The sequence below is a fragment of the Vidua chalybeata genome, chromosome 1 (genome assembly GCF_026979565.1).
Source record: "Vidua chalybeata isolate OUT-0048 chromosome 1, bVidCha1 merged haplotype, whole genome shotgun sequence".
Taxonomy (NCBI): domain Eukaryota; kingdom Metazoa; phylum Chordata; class Aves; order Passeriformes; family Viduidae; genus Vidua; species Vidua chalybeata.
Genome location: NC_071530.1, coordinates 97,025,138 through 97,042,662, shown reverse-complemented (window position 1 = coordinate 97,042,662; position 17,525 = coordinate 97,025,138). Strand labels below are relative to the sequence as shown.

Below are 17,525 nucleotides of genomic sequence, written 5' to 3'. Positions count from 1 at the left end.
TAAAAATATGTTAGGAAAAAACTGATGCCTAATAATACATAGAAGCACACTAGTTAAAAGCAATTGCTTCCCACAGTTTCTTGACAACATCTTCAACACAAGCCATGACATGGGAAAACTAGCACACAGTGATTTATCTTTTAAATATCAGAACCTGTTATCATTAAGTGATCCAAAGTTCTTAAGAAGATATTTGGTTAAACACCTAACCATCTTTTGACAGGGGTATTACAGTGGAAATACAATTCTCACCTCTGAATAGCAAAAGCAGTAGAGAAGGTTGCTGTGCCAGGGACAGGCGAACTACTGGGTCAGCATACACAATTTTGCGTAGGAGTGTCAGACACGGTACCACTATGGATTCCATAAGCTATGGGAACAGAGAAAAAAATTAAATAAATACAACTATCAGTATAATTTATTATGATGCACTTAACACAGATTGTCCCACTATTAAGCAATATATTCCATCATTTGTAAAAGAGAAGTCTAGAACTTCCTTAGACAAGCACATTTCAGCTAGATGACAACAGCATATTCTTAAAAAAATTATTTACTTGTTGATTCATTTTATTATTAACTGATGGTAATTTTATTTGTCTCTGGCTTCATAATAGAATTATAACATTTGCTTTCAAATTACAGAATTTTAAGAAGGATATATATATAAGTTGGAGGATTTTAAAAAGCACCAGGTATTTACAACCATCTAAATTTATTCATTTTAAAAAAATATAAATAGTTTTTATATCACACTAATTTTCTGGGTCCCAGCTTGTCAGATCACGAGAATGGAAAGCAGTTTGCTAAAAGTTAAAAGTATCAATGAATGGCCAAAAATACAACCAAAGTCACAGCCCCTAAGAATGAGAAGAGAGTATTTCTTTCACAGTATCATTACTCTGCCTATGAGTTTCCACCTTTAAAATTTGTTTTGTAAACAGCATCAACAAATACCTTTTATTTTCATTCCACATGAATGACAGCTCCTACTTATTTAGTATGGAAAAAATCTTTTGCACAGTTTATATAAAGCCTCATTTAAATGCTGATTTTTATTTATACTACTTCTTTTATTTACTTTTCTCAGTGACCACTTTTCCAAGAACATGTAAGATTTTTGGTTGATTTTCCTTTGATATTGACTTTACGATGAAATTTTTAAAAGTCATTCAAGAGGAGAACCAAGGATCTAGACTAGATTCCCTCAGGATAGTGTCCTAATGTCACAAGCTCCAGAGAGTTGTTGCCTGAGCCCTTCCTGGATTAAACTAAACTTTAAAATAATATTTTTAGCCCTTTATAAAGTTCATCCTTGACCCTTACTTGATTATGAAGAAACTGCTCAGGGCAATATATTTCCTGTGCTTGTCCTTCTTTATTATTGAGCAATATCTACTCACTACCCAAACCAAAACAACTCTATAGAAGATACTACAAAACTGATATAAAAAAAAAAAAACAACCCAACATTCAGAAGCTTGAGGAACCCAATATTTCAATTTCTTCAACTGTATTAGAACAGTTTACTGAAGTACTTATATACAAGAGATATATTGTTCAATATAAATTGGACAAGACATTCTTTAATGCTATAGAGATTATATAATCTTAGATACTGATAATCTGGGGGAAAAAACTGCTATTTCTGAAGAAGAATGTAATTTTCGTTTGTTTGGCAAAAGACAGAATTCCACTAAGTACCAAGCAGATCTTTTCTCTAGATCATTTTTGGAAAAAAAAAGTCAATACTACATAAAAATTCTCGTGTTTTCTTAAAAAACTCAAGGTTTGGACTGCTGGAATGCAGTAACAATACTATGCAAGAAAACCAATAAACTTTATCCACTGAAGTTACGCTGAGCACCTTCTAGCTTACATGTGCTTGCATGAAATTCTTTCAAAGAATGAATTCAAGAAAAAAATCAAGCATCAGATTACCCATATATTACAAAAACAGAAAGCTCTGTCATCTACACCAAGAGACCCTCCCTGGTGAAGTGATCTTCTATTGGTCAGAAAATTATTTATACCTGAAATTCAATCTGACACGTTTACAATAGCACATCATACAATTATATCTCATTTTAATTATAATTTAGAAGTTTAGAGACTTTTATACATAACATTTTTTGCTTTTTTAATGGTCATTAAAATTTTTTTGTACTCTAGTGAAAAATCTTTCAGGGAAGTTTCGGTATATTCCAGAACCTCACCATACACAATTCTCTGGATATCTCTTGTCATCGGTAGGGAAACCAATCTTCTCTCATTAAAAGAATCTTAGCATTATCAAAACTAGAACAAAATACATATTGCAACTATAATTGTCAGTAAACACTTGTATTCAGTGCAGCATGAATGTATAAAGATCTGTGTTGCAAGTGCAGAAAAAGGCAGACTCTGCTACTGTCATGCTGTACAATGCTTGCAGAAGAACCTCTAACAATACTTTTACCTTGCCATCTACTTGTACACACTCATTAAGGTAGGCCAATATCTTTTCTATCACACCTAACTTTTTCAAAATGTCATGCATTTTGGTATCTGCAGGAAAAGCAAAAGATAGCAAGAATGACTGGTTATGCACAAATATTAAAATACTTAATATTAACATAGTTTACTAAGATTATGAAACTCTTGCTGTCTACAAAAAGTTTCTACTATTGCCAATCAATCAACAGTAATACATATCTCTAGCAAGGCAAGCCTTCTCAAAGTATTTTTATATGACTACAGTAGCCTCTTGAACACTAGATTCTTAAATACATAAATTCCCATGAGAATTTTAGGTAGAAGAATTACAGTAATCCCAGTGCAACTCAATTTTAGTCAAACAAGGATGTCACTTCAAATATTTTAAAAGACTTTAACAGTTTAATATGGAATTGAAAATGGTATTTACTTAATCATCATGGGAGTATTTTCCACTGATATCACCCTTTAGAGTAGTTGGTTTAAGAATATTCAACAACATAAACAACAAAAAGGTATGTAATTTCAATTAGTTGGGTTGGTTTGTTTTTTAATAACTAAAAAGTGATCCTTCATATGAAACTTGTTCTGATAAAACTGCAGTTTTTCCTTCAGGATTTCATCCTACGCTTTGTTTCAATTTTGAAACATATAAAAATTTTTGCAGTCATAACTACATGTATTTTATGAGACAAAGGAGATACACTTCCTCATTTTTGTGGTAATTTTTCTGACAGTATTTCTAACATTATCTAAAATTTCACCTTCCCATGGCAAAGAATTTATGTTCTCTCATTAGAATCCAAATTCCTTGAAGAAAACATTATTTAACTAGAGTTTGAGTATATAGAGTAAAACCATCAAGGTTTGAAACTTCTACAGTTATGGACCAAGTGAAATAATGCTCCAAGACTGCTTATTTGCATTGTAATTCAATCACTTCTTTTTACCAAAATTCATAAAATAAAAATTACAAAGAGTACCTTTAGCACAAGCATACAGACAACCTAGCAAAACTTCAAGCTCACAAATGACCAGCACATGAATACAAATTTTCTGAAGAATTTTACCTTCTAAAATGACAACCAGCTGCTCAGCTGCAGACTTCCGTAAAACTAGGTCAACGGCATCAGAAGTCAAAATATCATACAGCTTTTCAACAGTTTCTGCCTAAAATTAGAACAGTATTAGATTTGCATCCAGTATGCTACCATGAAACAAGTTAACCAGCCAAATTTCCTAACAGGAAGTACAAAAGGAAAATATCTACATTCTTTATTAGAATGTATTTGATTAGATCCCACATACATGTAAGAGGAATGGATTAGGTTACAATCTTTTTGCAACAAATTTCTAATAACATCCGGGAAATATGAAAACCAAACAGTTTCTAGTACATCATAGCTGCAGACTTCTAACAAATAATGGTTAATCTACGTAGGAGTTCAGAAATCTTAACACCATGCAGAAATTCAAGAACATGTTTTGAAGTCTAAAGGGGACTGATATTTTAAAGGCAATAGAGTCAAGCATCTAACCATTTGCTTATCATATTGTTAATCTGAAAGTATTGAAGGGAAGGAAGAAAGGAGAATAGAAGGGAAATGAGAAAACAGAAAGAAAAAGAGACGTATTCCCTTGACTCATACACTCATGATTTGCTTTACACTTTGCAACAGCACCAATATTAAGTAAACACAGACATAAGTTTGCAATCCATCTTAAAATATTTCGTATTAAAAATTATTTGTGCCTGCTTTAGTAAAAATTGTTTTTGTGGGGAAAAATACAGAAAAAAATTCTAGAAAATAATCAGACTCTCTCCACACAGAATGAAATTGTTATGAACAGACTGTTGTACCTGGCCTGTGTTCTCTGCAATCAAATCTTTTCTGCACAGAAGAAAAAAATGAATTATTTTTTTTCTTAGTGTTGCAAATGGTAGCATAAGAACTACTGTTCCAGTGCACACAGAAAGAATACATCAACAGATTTCTTTTTATGAAGCAAGGCAATTTGTACGAAATATTGCAACTTTCTGAAAGTGGAAACTCAGAGACTGGACAGGTAGAAGAGCAAAATTTAGACAGAGTTTACTAACCTTAATTATTGAGTTCATTTTATCATCCAATTTTAGCTCCATAGCTCCCTCTATAATAAATAAGTTTGAAATGCTGGAAAGGACATTACTATCCAGGCATGGGCGTTTCAGGTTTGCCCCATCTTCATTGAGAACATGGAATGCTAAGTGTTTAGCTGCTACAGAACGAACCCTAAATGAACAAATACTTAAAATAAATATAAAAAGCTCTCACACTGGAAAATTTGAGCTGTATAGTTAGAAATTAATTAGTTTTTAATCATGGGGTGGAAAGTACCAAATTCAGAATTGATTAATCAACCTTTCAAATTAAGACACAGCATAACATGTAGGAGAAGACGTTGTTGTCATCAAGATGAGAAGAAGTGCTGAAACACTACAGAGCATTACTTACAGCTGTTTTTTTGAGAAGAGAAGGCGCAGAGCAGCCTGTAGCCTGGGAGTACCCGGGAGAATGCCCTCTCCTTTGTCAGAGGTTGTTTCACTCAAAGAGAGGATGCATTTACCTAATGTATCTTTTGTGTCAGCATAACCCTAAGTGAAACAAACAACAAACAAAAATTTCCAGAATTACAGAAATCCACTTATTGACTTAGCAACTTAGACAAGGTAATTAATTCCATTTTAGGGGCTAAGAGAGGGTGCAGAAGGAGCAACATAAAAAAAACAAAAGACTGTGCAGTTACTTTTAAGAAAACATTCCAATTCTGCAGATTAATATTCCTCTGTGAAAAAAGAATTAATAAATGATCCTGTATATAACTTAAAATAAAGATTTCTTTACGTGGTTCAGAGGTGCTTTGACCCAAAGCTTCACCCTTCCGTCTGTTAACGTGAGTCTACTCTGTAAGGCTAGTTTCCATTCCAAGAAACAAAATTTATTGAAATAGAAAAATTTATTATTAATTTCCTACAAGAAAATCATTTTAAAACATTAAATTCTACCTATTTTCAGATCTTCATCAAAGAATTTTCACACACAGACAAAAGGGAATCAGTTATGCCAAGTAATGATATTGCAAACATTTTAAAAGTAGAGCAAAATACAGTGCATTTTATATGCATCTGGTAAACACAGACCTCTGGTGTACCCTACTACTCTGGTACCTATTGTACAAAGCCACTATGGGCTACAGAATAGAGGGAAATTCTACTCACAAAAATTTCTCACATGTTTAGCCTACATCTAATAGTAAATCCCCAACTATTTAATCTTGAATGTCAATCATATGTAAGATATATATGCAGGTAACATAAAAAAGCTCTAATGACTTCTTGAGAAAGATCTGAAATAACCCTTTTCCAATCTCTTTCAAGTTCTTAGTGTATTTCCTCTACATATTTTTCTTTCAGAGCCATCTATTTCATGCTCCATCTTATTTGCAATTTCTCCCTAGTTTTGCCTTGATTTTTGTGCAACTTGCATACAGAGTAAAGTTATATAAGCTACTTTTTCAACTTAGGGCAATTCTGAGGTGCAGGCAATTAATGAACACACAGCAGGGAAACAAGTAAGTTGGTATAATTACTGAGTGTGATATTTTTGGAGAAAATGAAGACAAAACATATACTTGAATTTATTAGCTACTCTTAGCTAATATAAGGCAAAAAAACAGATACCAGGCAAATGCAGCAAAATATCTAATCTGGAAGACTATGGGCAGACCACAAGAGGAAATTTCAAGTACTAGTAAAAGAACAGTAACGAAACCAGATTGAGCTATTAGGCTGAAAATCCGACTGAGGAAGGCAAAAGTTCCATTTAGATCAAGCTGAGAGTAAAAATAATAAAAATTAAATTTCTACATTGTTGGAAACATGAAGACTAAGGCTTAAGGGATACTTCTATAATTTTGGAAACAAAACCACTGAAAAACAAATATCTAAATATACTAAAAATATAGCTTAGACTGATTGCTATTTTTTCAGTGTGTATTTGATCAGAAAACTATTATTACAGAGAAGCTACAGTTTTAAAATTTAAGACATGGGGGACATTCCAGTAATTATTAACATATTTTAAAAATCATGAATACTTTAATCTGTACTGCATTATCCACTCATATCTTCAAACCTTTTAAGCCCCAGTCAGTACTGGCTCATTTGTGTTACAACATTTCCAATTTCATGCACAAGTAATACCAGGCTAAAATGTGTCTACAAATTCAATGTACTAACAAACTTTAGTGATATTAGGACGCTTATAAAACATTTCTCCATTTGACACCTGATAGAACAAATCTTTAGGCATGCTACCGTTTATCTATTTTCCATCTGCTACTTGTATCTGTTATTTAACCTGATATACATAATTGCATCAAATTCAGATTAAGGCACTTAGAAGTACCTGTAAAACAGGAATAACAGGACAGAGGGCCTCAATAAACTTGTTCCAAGTCAATACTTCCATCATTAACCGTCCTTGCAACAAATGTATCAGAATGGCCTTGGCTGTAGAGTTCACCTGCTCAATAACAAAAAAACCAAACCACTAATGCAGCCACCAATGTGTCTAAGTCAGCTTGTCAATGCTGTAATTGGAAATGTTATACAAAAACATCTCAAAGACAAAATATTGTTACTGCAGAATGCTACAATTAAATTGTCAGTTCAACTACATATTAAGTTATTATAAAAGCCTCCAAGAGAAAACACACAAATAGTTCTGCCTAAACAGCACAAAATAATTTTCTCCTTAGAACTCTGGTTTGTCTTTTCTGAAATAGAATAAATCATTACTTCAAACTTCTGCAACTATTGGTCCCTCTATCCTGCATGTAAAAGAAATTCAGTTTCTTTTCTTTCCTGAGCTTGCCTTTCAGGGTCATTTTATTCCCAGTCTATGATATGCTTCTGAAGATACAGAAAGACAAGAGACTTCAAGCCTGTTATGTGGCCATTTCACTTTCCTGAGGCAAAGAGTCAAACTAAGAAGGCTACTGAATATTTCAAGCTGCATCATAATTCATCTGAAGTTCTCTATCAAAACGAAAAAAGCTAGATGATACAGCACTTACACTGCATTAATGTATCCAGTATATAATCTACATAATATATAATATTAGAATATTTACAAGCAAAAATTATTAACGCAATGGGAACATAGGAAAAAAGCCCAGCTTATCAGAATTAACTCTTCCTTATATAATGTGAAAACACCTACCTTCAGCAGCTAAAACCCTGCATTTTATGCCAGAGCTAAAAATCCTCTCACCCCAGGCAACAAGGACAGCCTTTAATAATATCACTCTAGCCTATCTTTAAAGGAAGATTGGCTTTACAGAATCATATGGCAAATATCAAGCCTAACCTTGAAATACAAGGTTCTTGTCTATTTTTTTCTCAATGTCACACGCCTAAAAGATTAAACTGATGCTTTATGAACACTTAAGCAGCAGTTATACAGCAAGAAGTCATATAAATTAAAAAATACTTGGATACAAAATTCATTAGCTATTTTGTTATAAATAGAATAAAAATGCATTATAAGGTAGAACACAAAATGTGACAAATTTGTAAATAGACACTATTTCTGATTTTTTTAAATTCAGCATCAATTGAAATCTACTTCTTTGGCTTGAACAACCACTAATACAGAAAACTCTCAGTCTTTTTAATAACACACCCAATGGAGTAGCCAAAATAAATGCTTTCCTTGCAAAAGATAAATTACATTCAAAGCATAAACATATAGCACATTCTCAAAGACATTTTATTTCTCTCTTTAAAATGCTGACATCTAAAAAAAGTCACTTTAAAATGGAACTGTGCATAGTACTGGATTTTAAAAAAAAAAATCTCATTCCAGATGAGAAGCTAAAAATATGTAAATAATTTTGCCACGCACCACCACATAATTTGTTAGTCAATGTTCTTTCTGACTGTGGGGATGTTATACATCAGCTATAAAGGAGTTGTTATAAAGAACATAAGTAACTTTATTCTCTTCTCACAACTCCGTACTTAGCTCTATAAGCTAGTGGACATATGCTAAGCAGTCATGCATATAAATGAACCCAATGGAAATTTAGTCCTGTTCTATAACATTATAGAACACTTCAATAATACTCCAGTAACTATACTTAAACACAGATCTTTGCGGTGGTGAAATACAATTTTATAGTAAAGACTTGCAGATTTAAAGTGTCTTTTTGTTCCTTGGCCATTTCAGAGGTTACCCCACTTTTACAAAACTTGAGACTTAAAAGTTCATGTTTCCCATAAATGTGAAGCTCCATACATACTTTTTCATCATAGGCACATTTTACTAGGGCTGAATATTACAGGAAAAAAGTAAAAAAACATATCTCATTTCATTTTTCATTGGTCTTTATTGCAGTTACTAGCATACTATGCACATAATATTATCCTGTCTCTGAATTCATTGTATTAAAAAAAAAATCCTTCCATTTACTACAGCCTCACTATTGCACAGCTTTCCTGTATGCTAGAAACCATATTTGGTCAAAACTTCAGGTAAGCATTAGACCACTACAGAGAATATCAACACCTACTCCATGTGCACACCAACTTACAAATGCAGCTAGTAAATACAGTACCTCATTCTTATCTTCCTGAAGGCCAAATGTACAGATTTCATACAACACTTTAGGGTGGAGAAGAAAATGTACTCCCTGGGAGATTGAAGGCACGGGCTTCGCAATATTATGAATACCTAGACAGTCCTTCAGTAAAAATAAAGTTGGTTAGTTTAAAAATTCAAGTCAGTCTCCACTACCACATCTTGTTTTATAGACAGACTGAAGTCATGTAGTAAAAGACTTTTTCCTTGCACTTTGGAAGACTAGTTTTGAAATCTAAACATGACAGCCCTGGAAGAAACATAGTCTGTCTGAATCACTGATTCAAAACTCCTGTTACTACTAAGGACTAAGAATTAGAAAATAATTTTAGTTTTATTTTGAATAATTATGAAAATAAATTTGAAAACCTGTATATTACATTAAATAATACAATGTTTGGCATTACATTAAAATAAAAAAAAACTAAAATAGGCTGGTAAAAATCTTGCAAAAATAGGTAAGTGTCATTCAGTGGAGATAAGGGTTTTTTTTCAGAGACTAGCTCCAGCATATTTGAACATTAGTGGATTGTGTGACAAGCACACTAGGTGCAGATTATGTCCATTATAGAAAATATAAGTTTCAATCAAGTATTATATCAAAATACAAAAATTATTTTTATTTTGTGAGTCAATATTACTGAATACCTAAAATGACCCCATAAATGTGACTCTGCCATTCCCAGCATAGAGTACAGCTATACTTTCAGGAAGTCCATGCTCTTTATCCCTTGGGCTATCATTACAATAAACTAAGGCCATGACAAAATACCCATGTAAAAAAAAAACAAAAGACACATACAACACAGCCAGAACAGGGGAAAAAACCCAAGGAAAACAAAACAACAAACATTAGGAATATATAAAAGGATTTACATGTTCTTTATGTATCACTTTTAAGTGCAGTACCTGAAGTCTAACCTAACCAAGTAGATTTAATACCAAGAATGTAACAGCAAACTGCAAGCCTAGGCCTCTGCTGATTCTTCAGCATATAACACAGTAAACAGAATTTGTATTAAAAATGTTTCTAATGACAAAACCATACAACGTGCATTATTGAGCGCAACACCAAGAGTGTTAAGTAAGCATTAATTCAAACCTTAACCACTTCCAAACAGCAGTGATAGGCTTCAGCCTTTATATTCAACAAAGGATGAGACAATAGATGGAGAAGCAACTTCTGACCCTCCACCTGAAGCAATGAATTGGCCTCGGCAGACTTCCAACTAAAAATAAAAAATAGTTAATGAAACCAATTTATTTTACAGTACCTAAAGATGCCTACAAAAATGTTCTTGTTAAATTTCAGGATAATCTCTGAAAAATACTTCCTGCAATAGTATACAATCTGGAAAACAGTAAAAATTTCAGAGATAACAACATATTTGCCAAAATCATAGCATCAATCTTTGTATATTTTTATTCTTTTAAACATGTAGACAATCAAAGACCATAGTTTTTTAAACTCTCTAATCAAAATTAAGAGCCTAACAAACACTGATGTTCATCTGAAAACATAAAATTCTTTTGAGCTTCAGTAGTCATCTTTGATCATATATGTGATTATAAAAAACACCTGTGCTTTTAGAATTTTTTCATTATAGAGGTTGAAGTCCATCTCACTATCATGAAGGGAATTGATATTAGTTAAAAAATTGATTTTCCTATTGTCTAAAACGTCAACCAAACTATGATAAATTCTAAAAGCATTAGAACACTGAAAAACATTTTTACATTTCATAATTTAGAACACTTACTGGACAGCTCTTAAATGCAGTCTCCTTTGAAAAAAAAAATCCCTAAAGTCAAGTTCTCAATCAGTATATAATTAAATTTTTGTTGTTCAAGAACTTTTCCAGGAACCATAAGGTAACTTATTCTCTAACTAGAGACATGAAAAAATCATAAAAGCAATAAAAATATGCTTTTTAATAAATGAGATGCCATGCTGTAATATAAAGCATCTACAATAAAGGAAGTCCTTTATGATTTCTGAAAGTAAAATAAAAGTAATTGATACAAATATACTCAGGGCAAAGGATTTTCAAGAAATCTGAAAGACAAGTCAAAATGTCTAAGATTGCTTCCGTATAAATCACATACTTTACACACAAAATCATAAAAGCTTGTACATAGAATATAATTAACTGTTTAGCAACTGAAATTTAGTTTGCAAGAAATCCACCACAGAATGGCACAAATCAGTCTGTTCAATGGCTAAAAGAAAATAATTGTTCTACAGGGAATAAAGAAGTGAGCTCCTATTTGAGAAACCTTATCCACAAAAAAAAAAAAAAATCACATTTTCTGAAGCAGAGCTTTAAATTGTAATATACTCACATATTTGAGCATATGTGAATGCATTCTTGAAGCAAGGGAAAGTGTAGGTGGAAGGGCAGACTGCTCAAAGCCTGATCTGCCAATTCTAGTAATTCAGAAAGATTCTTGTCCCACTGTGAAGTAAAATGAAGAGAAAGAATGAAACGAACAAAATTAGTAAAATTTAAATTATCCAAAATTACTGCATAATACTTCCAAATTTATCATAATTGAATATTAAGTGGGTTTTTGTTCACTCTTTCACATAGAAGTTTATAATTAACTAATCCAATACATTTCAACAAAAAAAAAATTTAGAACCTGTTCTGGGGAGCTGAAAGCCCTTCAGCTGCTGAGTCCAAATAAACTTCTATTAAACTCAGTAGGAATAATGTATGTCTAATATTTCACAGCATGAACACTTTAACACTATTCAAAATCACTATTTTTTTATCAATATGCATTTTATGTGAGAAGAGTATAATAAAAGATTTAGCTATTAAAACTTTTAACATATCACTATTAATAAACGAGTTAGATTTCTTTTTTAATTTAAGTTCATATGTCTTCATCATATTTGGTTACCAAATATATTAAACATGAGCCATTTAAATTTGATGGAGTTAATTTCATTGTAAAGAGCATTTTAAGAGCAAAGTATTGCTTCTATTAACTTCAGAACCTGCCTAAACAAAGGATAGATTAGTTCTGATTTAAGACAGCACTATATATTCTGTATGTTTTACATTTATTTTAGTATCAATGGAACCAGTATTGTGCAAAATTGCTTATCCATTTGGATAATGGAGACGAGTATTTCAGTACTGTGCTAGAATCTCTTAACTAATAAAGCAGCTGTCTTCATAACAAAATGAAACACAAACCTCAGCCAGTCTAGTAGTTGTTTATATAAGCTGCAATTGCCAAAGTACTTGGGATTGAAAATTTTCTGAAATATGTATTTAACTCCTGAACAACACACATACGCCCACACTATATATTTTAATAGCTATAAAATAGTTTATTATGTACATATATAAATATGTATTATATATACAGATATATATTGATATACATGTATATGTTTGTATAACTAAGCAGAGTACTTGCTGCTTCTTTCTTTGCCCATAAGAGGCCCTATGCCTTCTTCCAATTTCCAATTGTTTATTTCTTTGTTTTTACTTCAGATAAGATTTTTTACCAACATCATGACTAGCATTAATGAAAACAAATATAAATTAACTACACTTGCATCATACAGAATACTCATACTTGGGGATCTTCCTCCGCTATGTTAGACTTTAATTTTTAACAGAGAGAAAACAAAGTGAGGAAAGAAATTTGCCTACAGGAAATATTTTATATAATAAAGTTTCACACCTCCTTATGAACTTCAACCATAAAGCTACAAGTGCATTCAATCGAATATGCAGCTTCTGAAACTTGCTTATAAATACTGTAGTTCTCAGTACTCATCTGCTCCAGATAGGCTGCAATGGATTCATGTATGCTTGGGTATTCCAAGGAGAATGACATATCCAGTGAGAGAAGGAACAAAGCATTCAGCAAACTCTTTTGTGTAACTTTACTCGCCTTTGAAAAAGAAAGCAACTGTCAGAATAACAGCCTGAAAATACAGTAAAACCAACAATAGCACTTGCAGTCATTCAACAAGTACAATCATTATTGCTGCTACTTAAAATTTAGAGAAACTCATTTCATTAAATGAGTTTTATATGAAGAATTATTTTTTCTTCATTAAAAGTGACAGTTTAGAGTCACTCCTAATATCAGACCTGCAACCAGTCACAAAAGTTGTGTATGATCCAGGCATGGCATACTGCTGGCCGGAGTGGTCAATTCATTGTCTGACCAGGAGATGGCAGAGAATACACAAACCACAATTATTTCTGTAGTTAAAAAAGCTGTCTACAATTCCACATGGTCATATTGCAAACTAAGGACTGAGATATTTCTTGTTGTTTTGTTGGTTTTTTTTTTTTTTTAATTTTTCATTTCAAGTATACATTATTTCAACTTAAATTTTGACCTCAAATACAGTAACTTTGTTCCAACTGTCATACACACAATGGAAACTTTGCATAAAAGACAAAAATTACGAAAAGTTATTAGATTGGTACACCTACACTTATTTTCAGGTACAAGACTTAATATTTGTGACAAAAAGCCTGTAAATGAAAATCAATCTTCTAATCCGATTGACTAATGCCTAGGAAAATCTACCTTCCACTAAAAACTGGTCCAAAAACTTAAAACCGATTCCGCTTTACACGTCTCACACTTTCCATCTCACACAAAAACTTCAGTAGACCTTCCCAGCTGAAATAAACAAAAAAAGAAAACCCTCCACCCTAAAAAAACAAATAAAAAATATATAAAAAAAAAAAAAAAACACCCATCCCCAAGAGCTACAACAGAATTTTAAAAGAGCACTGGAAGCAAAGAACAATTAAAATCACTCCAATTTACAAAATGTAGTTGATTATTACATTCCATCAGAATAAGAGTGATGATTTTACATGTTATGTAAATCTACTCTTACTTGCATGCATACTAGAAACAAGCAGGGGGCAGCAGAGCCTTGCAAACCATACATCATATCAGAAAAAAAACACTACAGGAGGAAAAAGAATACTGAATTTCAAAAACTCATCTAAAAACTGTATTAAAGAAGTTTTGTTCTTTAAGATTTGTTATCTGCAGAATACGCTGGTAACTGAAAAATGGACAAAGTTGCCATCTGTGATCATACATCACCAGTGCAAGTCAGATTAATTTCTCTGTCCAAGGAGCTATTTTCTCAGTATTCACCCCTGAGAAGGTATCTCTTACTGCCCTCTTAAAATGTAAAACCAAGAGACAAACACTCATAATTAGTGATTACATACCTTTTCTACAGGAAGAAGCACTTGGAGCAATCTAACAGTGAAGAGTGAAATGCTAATAAATGCCATTCTGTGATGCACCAGCATCACCTTGGGCTGTTCTGCACTTATATTGCTTTTGTGATATAATATAGTTTCTCCAAGCAAACCCAAGACCAGAAGCAATTTGTCTTTCTGAAAACAAAATCAGAAATACAATAATTAGAAAAAAATGAAACATCACTATATATTTACAATGTTTACATAGTACCTGCAGGATCATTAGCACAATTATGCCACATAAGCTAAAATTGCATAAATGCTGCCAAATACATAGCAATGTGCTTGTTACCTATGCACTAGTCCTAGACCTCAGTCTACTTTCACTATCAGTTCTGAATACTTTGCTCAATAACTACCCATTCCTGGTTGCTCCTTCCCCTTTCCACCCCCACTTTTCTCTCTCCCCCTACCATCTTAATTTCTGCTCACTACACTTTTGAAATTCTGAAATTTTACCTATTTTGAAGTTAGTAAGGAAATATTAAGTCCTGGTTTGAACCTGCTAATAAAGCTTTACCTTAAAAAAGTTCCCAAACCAATTCACAGTAACTTTGAAAACATCAAAGAGTTTTTTATCCCTACTGAGTCTCAAAGGAGACAGTAAAACTATTTTCTTTCTCTATCCTATTTAAGAAAAAAAAAAAAAAATCAATGTAACTGCATACCATTACCCACCTTATTTGCAGAGGTTTGTTTATTAGTAGCCTGGAAACAAACATTATCCTACTAATAATAATCAGTATGGTATACATGTGATCTATTCTACTATAGTTTAACAGATTTATAAACAATGAAATATACTGACTCAGATCATAAAACAAGTAGATGAAGAGATATTAAGCTTCTGAGATTAAGTGCTCTGCAAGGAATTTTCAGTACTGATGTGATGTTGATCAATTATAATAGATTTTCACAGATTGGTAGAATAAACTCAAAGAAAAAATTCTCATTCAGTAATTCGTCCTACAAATATAAATCTTAACATTTATAAAACAGAGAATAGGAAAGCCTAAAGCAATAATTAATATTGCAGGTGTTATTGTTTCTTATTCAGTGGTATTTTCACAAATTCTAACTCAAATCAAGTGCATCTAAGAGTACATTTAATTCAAGTCTTTAGACAAGTTTCAGTCTGCAGCTCTGGTATGTTACAGGTCTGAGCCATGCCAGCTTATGCTTCAGCTTTCACTTGTCTTCAAAAGAGCAAGTCATAATAATTTCATCTGTTTTTCACTAATTTCATCATTCATGTATACAACTTTCAACTGTGCTCAGCAATTTAAAATATTTAGTCAACAGCCCCTTAATGCTTTGAATCTCTGCTGTGCCAAAAAGGTCCCTCCTTTCTTTCCCAGCTAAGCAACATTGTTAGGATATCTGAAATTTGTGTAGGGATCTATAGTTCTGGTGTAGGAAATGGATAGCATGTATCTTAGAATTCCAGTCCTGGATCTGAACAGTTATCTCCCTAATTTTAAACAGATAGTTTATAAGGAGTAAAGAAAGGGAAAGTGGTTATGTACATCAAATTGGTGTCCAACATTTGTAGTCAGTGCTTTTCCCTCAGCTTTCCCTCCCTACATATGTTTCTCTTAGTGGCTGCTTATTTTCTTGAGGTAAAACTCCAAGTAAAGTCTGGTAAAAGAATTTACATTTTAAAAAGTCCCATCAATAGAACTAGTAATAAACTACTTAAAATTTCCAAACGCACAGCTCAGCAGAAGCTTAGATATACAAATCGCTGCAGAAAATGTCAGAAGCTTATCAAAGGAGACAAATATGGCAGATCAAAACGTGAAGAATCTTACCAATTCCAATGCAAAAAGGCTGTCATCTTCCCAAACATTTTCAGAAATAGCATCACCAATAAGGGACATGTCTTCAACAAGCAATTCAAGAACTTCCATTGTCACTCTCCTACTGCCTACAAATGAGAGGATAAATTCAAATACAGACAAAATACTGTATTTTCATATTCAGAAGACACCACTGTAAACAAGAGATTATTCCTCATAGGAAATTCTGGTATTTAAATTTTCCTATATGCTTCTACTAAACTAATGCTAACTGTCCTCAACCACTAGTAGCTCTGCATCAGAGAAGACAACCAGCCAAAGTCACAACAGATTAAAGCAATTGTATACTTAGAAAAAATCTGAATTTCCTTAGAACCTATCACAAAATTATTTAAGAAAATAATCATGAACTTTACAACAGCTGTAAATCTGATTACTGAACTTTTTTAAATTTCATAATAAAGTCACTAATTTCCCCCATCCAGACAGCAGTGTTAAAAATTTTCTGTGTATATTACCTACTCCCATTGATCTGCATTTTTTGTATAGGAGTGTCTTTCTTCAGACTATTTTGTTTGAGATCTTTTAAAAGACAAAGAGATGAATACCCACTTAAGCTACTTTCACAATTCTCTGTAACAGTGTCCCCTTTGCTTGTAGGCTGGTATTTATTAATTTTCATTTCTTCTTCTGAATGTCTCTTAATAACAAGGCTAATCTGGTCCATTAGTAACCTTTATCCAATGTACAATTTTAAGCTTGAATATGTGGCCACAAAGAAATTGGCCTGAGCTTAGAAATCTACAGCCTACATTTACTACAAATATAAACCTCCTCCTAATGTCCCCAGATAACGAGAAAACAGAACAGTTAGAAGGTTTTACGAAGAACAAGGCAGAATATCTGGAGCCAGACCAAATATTTTCAGCCTCACACAAGTGAAGATGCCAAAACTGTCTGACATCTTAAGGAACCATACGGTGACAGTTTCCCTTAAATAATCAATGTAGTGCAACAGTTGGCTTAGTTACTTGTTGATGGTATGTTTCTATTTAAAATCATAGATGGATTTCACACCAACACCACTGAATTTTCAATGTATATTTTAACTAATGTTAAAATTCTGCATCCATCAAAATCCTCAAAACAACATCCGTTGAAAAAAGATAAAGCTCTACTTGTTTGTTATAATTAAACATTAATTTCTTTGTGGATTTTTCTATCTCTTGTAAATTTTACAGACTGCTGAAGCCTTGTTGATACTTGAGGAAAAAAAATATCGCTATATGTGACTAGATATG

General features: G+C 32.5%; 1 protein-coding gene across 1 annotated transcript in view; it reads right to left on the bottom strand.

Moving 5' to 3' along the window:
* The window catches only part of RTTN (rotatin), an 81,415-nt gene that overhangs the window by 51,117 nt on the left and 12,773 nt on the right, over positions 1-17,525 (bottom strand). Inside the window, exons 10-21 of the mRNA XM_053960073.1 lie at positions 16,237-16,352; positions 14,390-14,560; positions 12,861-13,073; positions 11,502-11,614; positions 10,261-10,387; positions 9,136-9,261; positions 6,924-7,040; positions 4,971-5,110; positions 4,577-4,748; positions 3,546-3,645; positions 2,459-2,547; positions 253-370 (exon numbers count right to left, since the gene is read on the bottom strand). Coding sequence (XP_053816048.1) covers positions 253-370; positions 2,459-2,547; positions 3,546-3,645; positions 4,577-4,748; positions 4,971-5,110; positions 6,924-7,040; positions 9,136-9,261; positions 10,261-10,387; positions 11,502-11,614; positions 12,861-13,073; positions 14,390-14,560; positions 16,237-16,352 — 1,602 coding nt within the window. The remainder of the gene's footprint in view (positions 1-252; positions 371-2,458; positions 2,548-3,545; positions 3,646-4,576; positions 4,749-4,970; positions 5,111-6,923; positions 7,041-9,135; positions 9,262-10,260; positions 10,388-11,501; positions 11,615-12,860; positions 13,074-14,389; positions 14,561-16,236; positions 16,353-17,525) is intronic.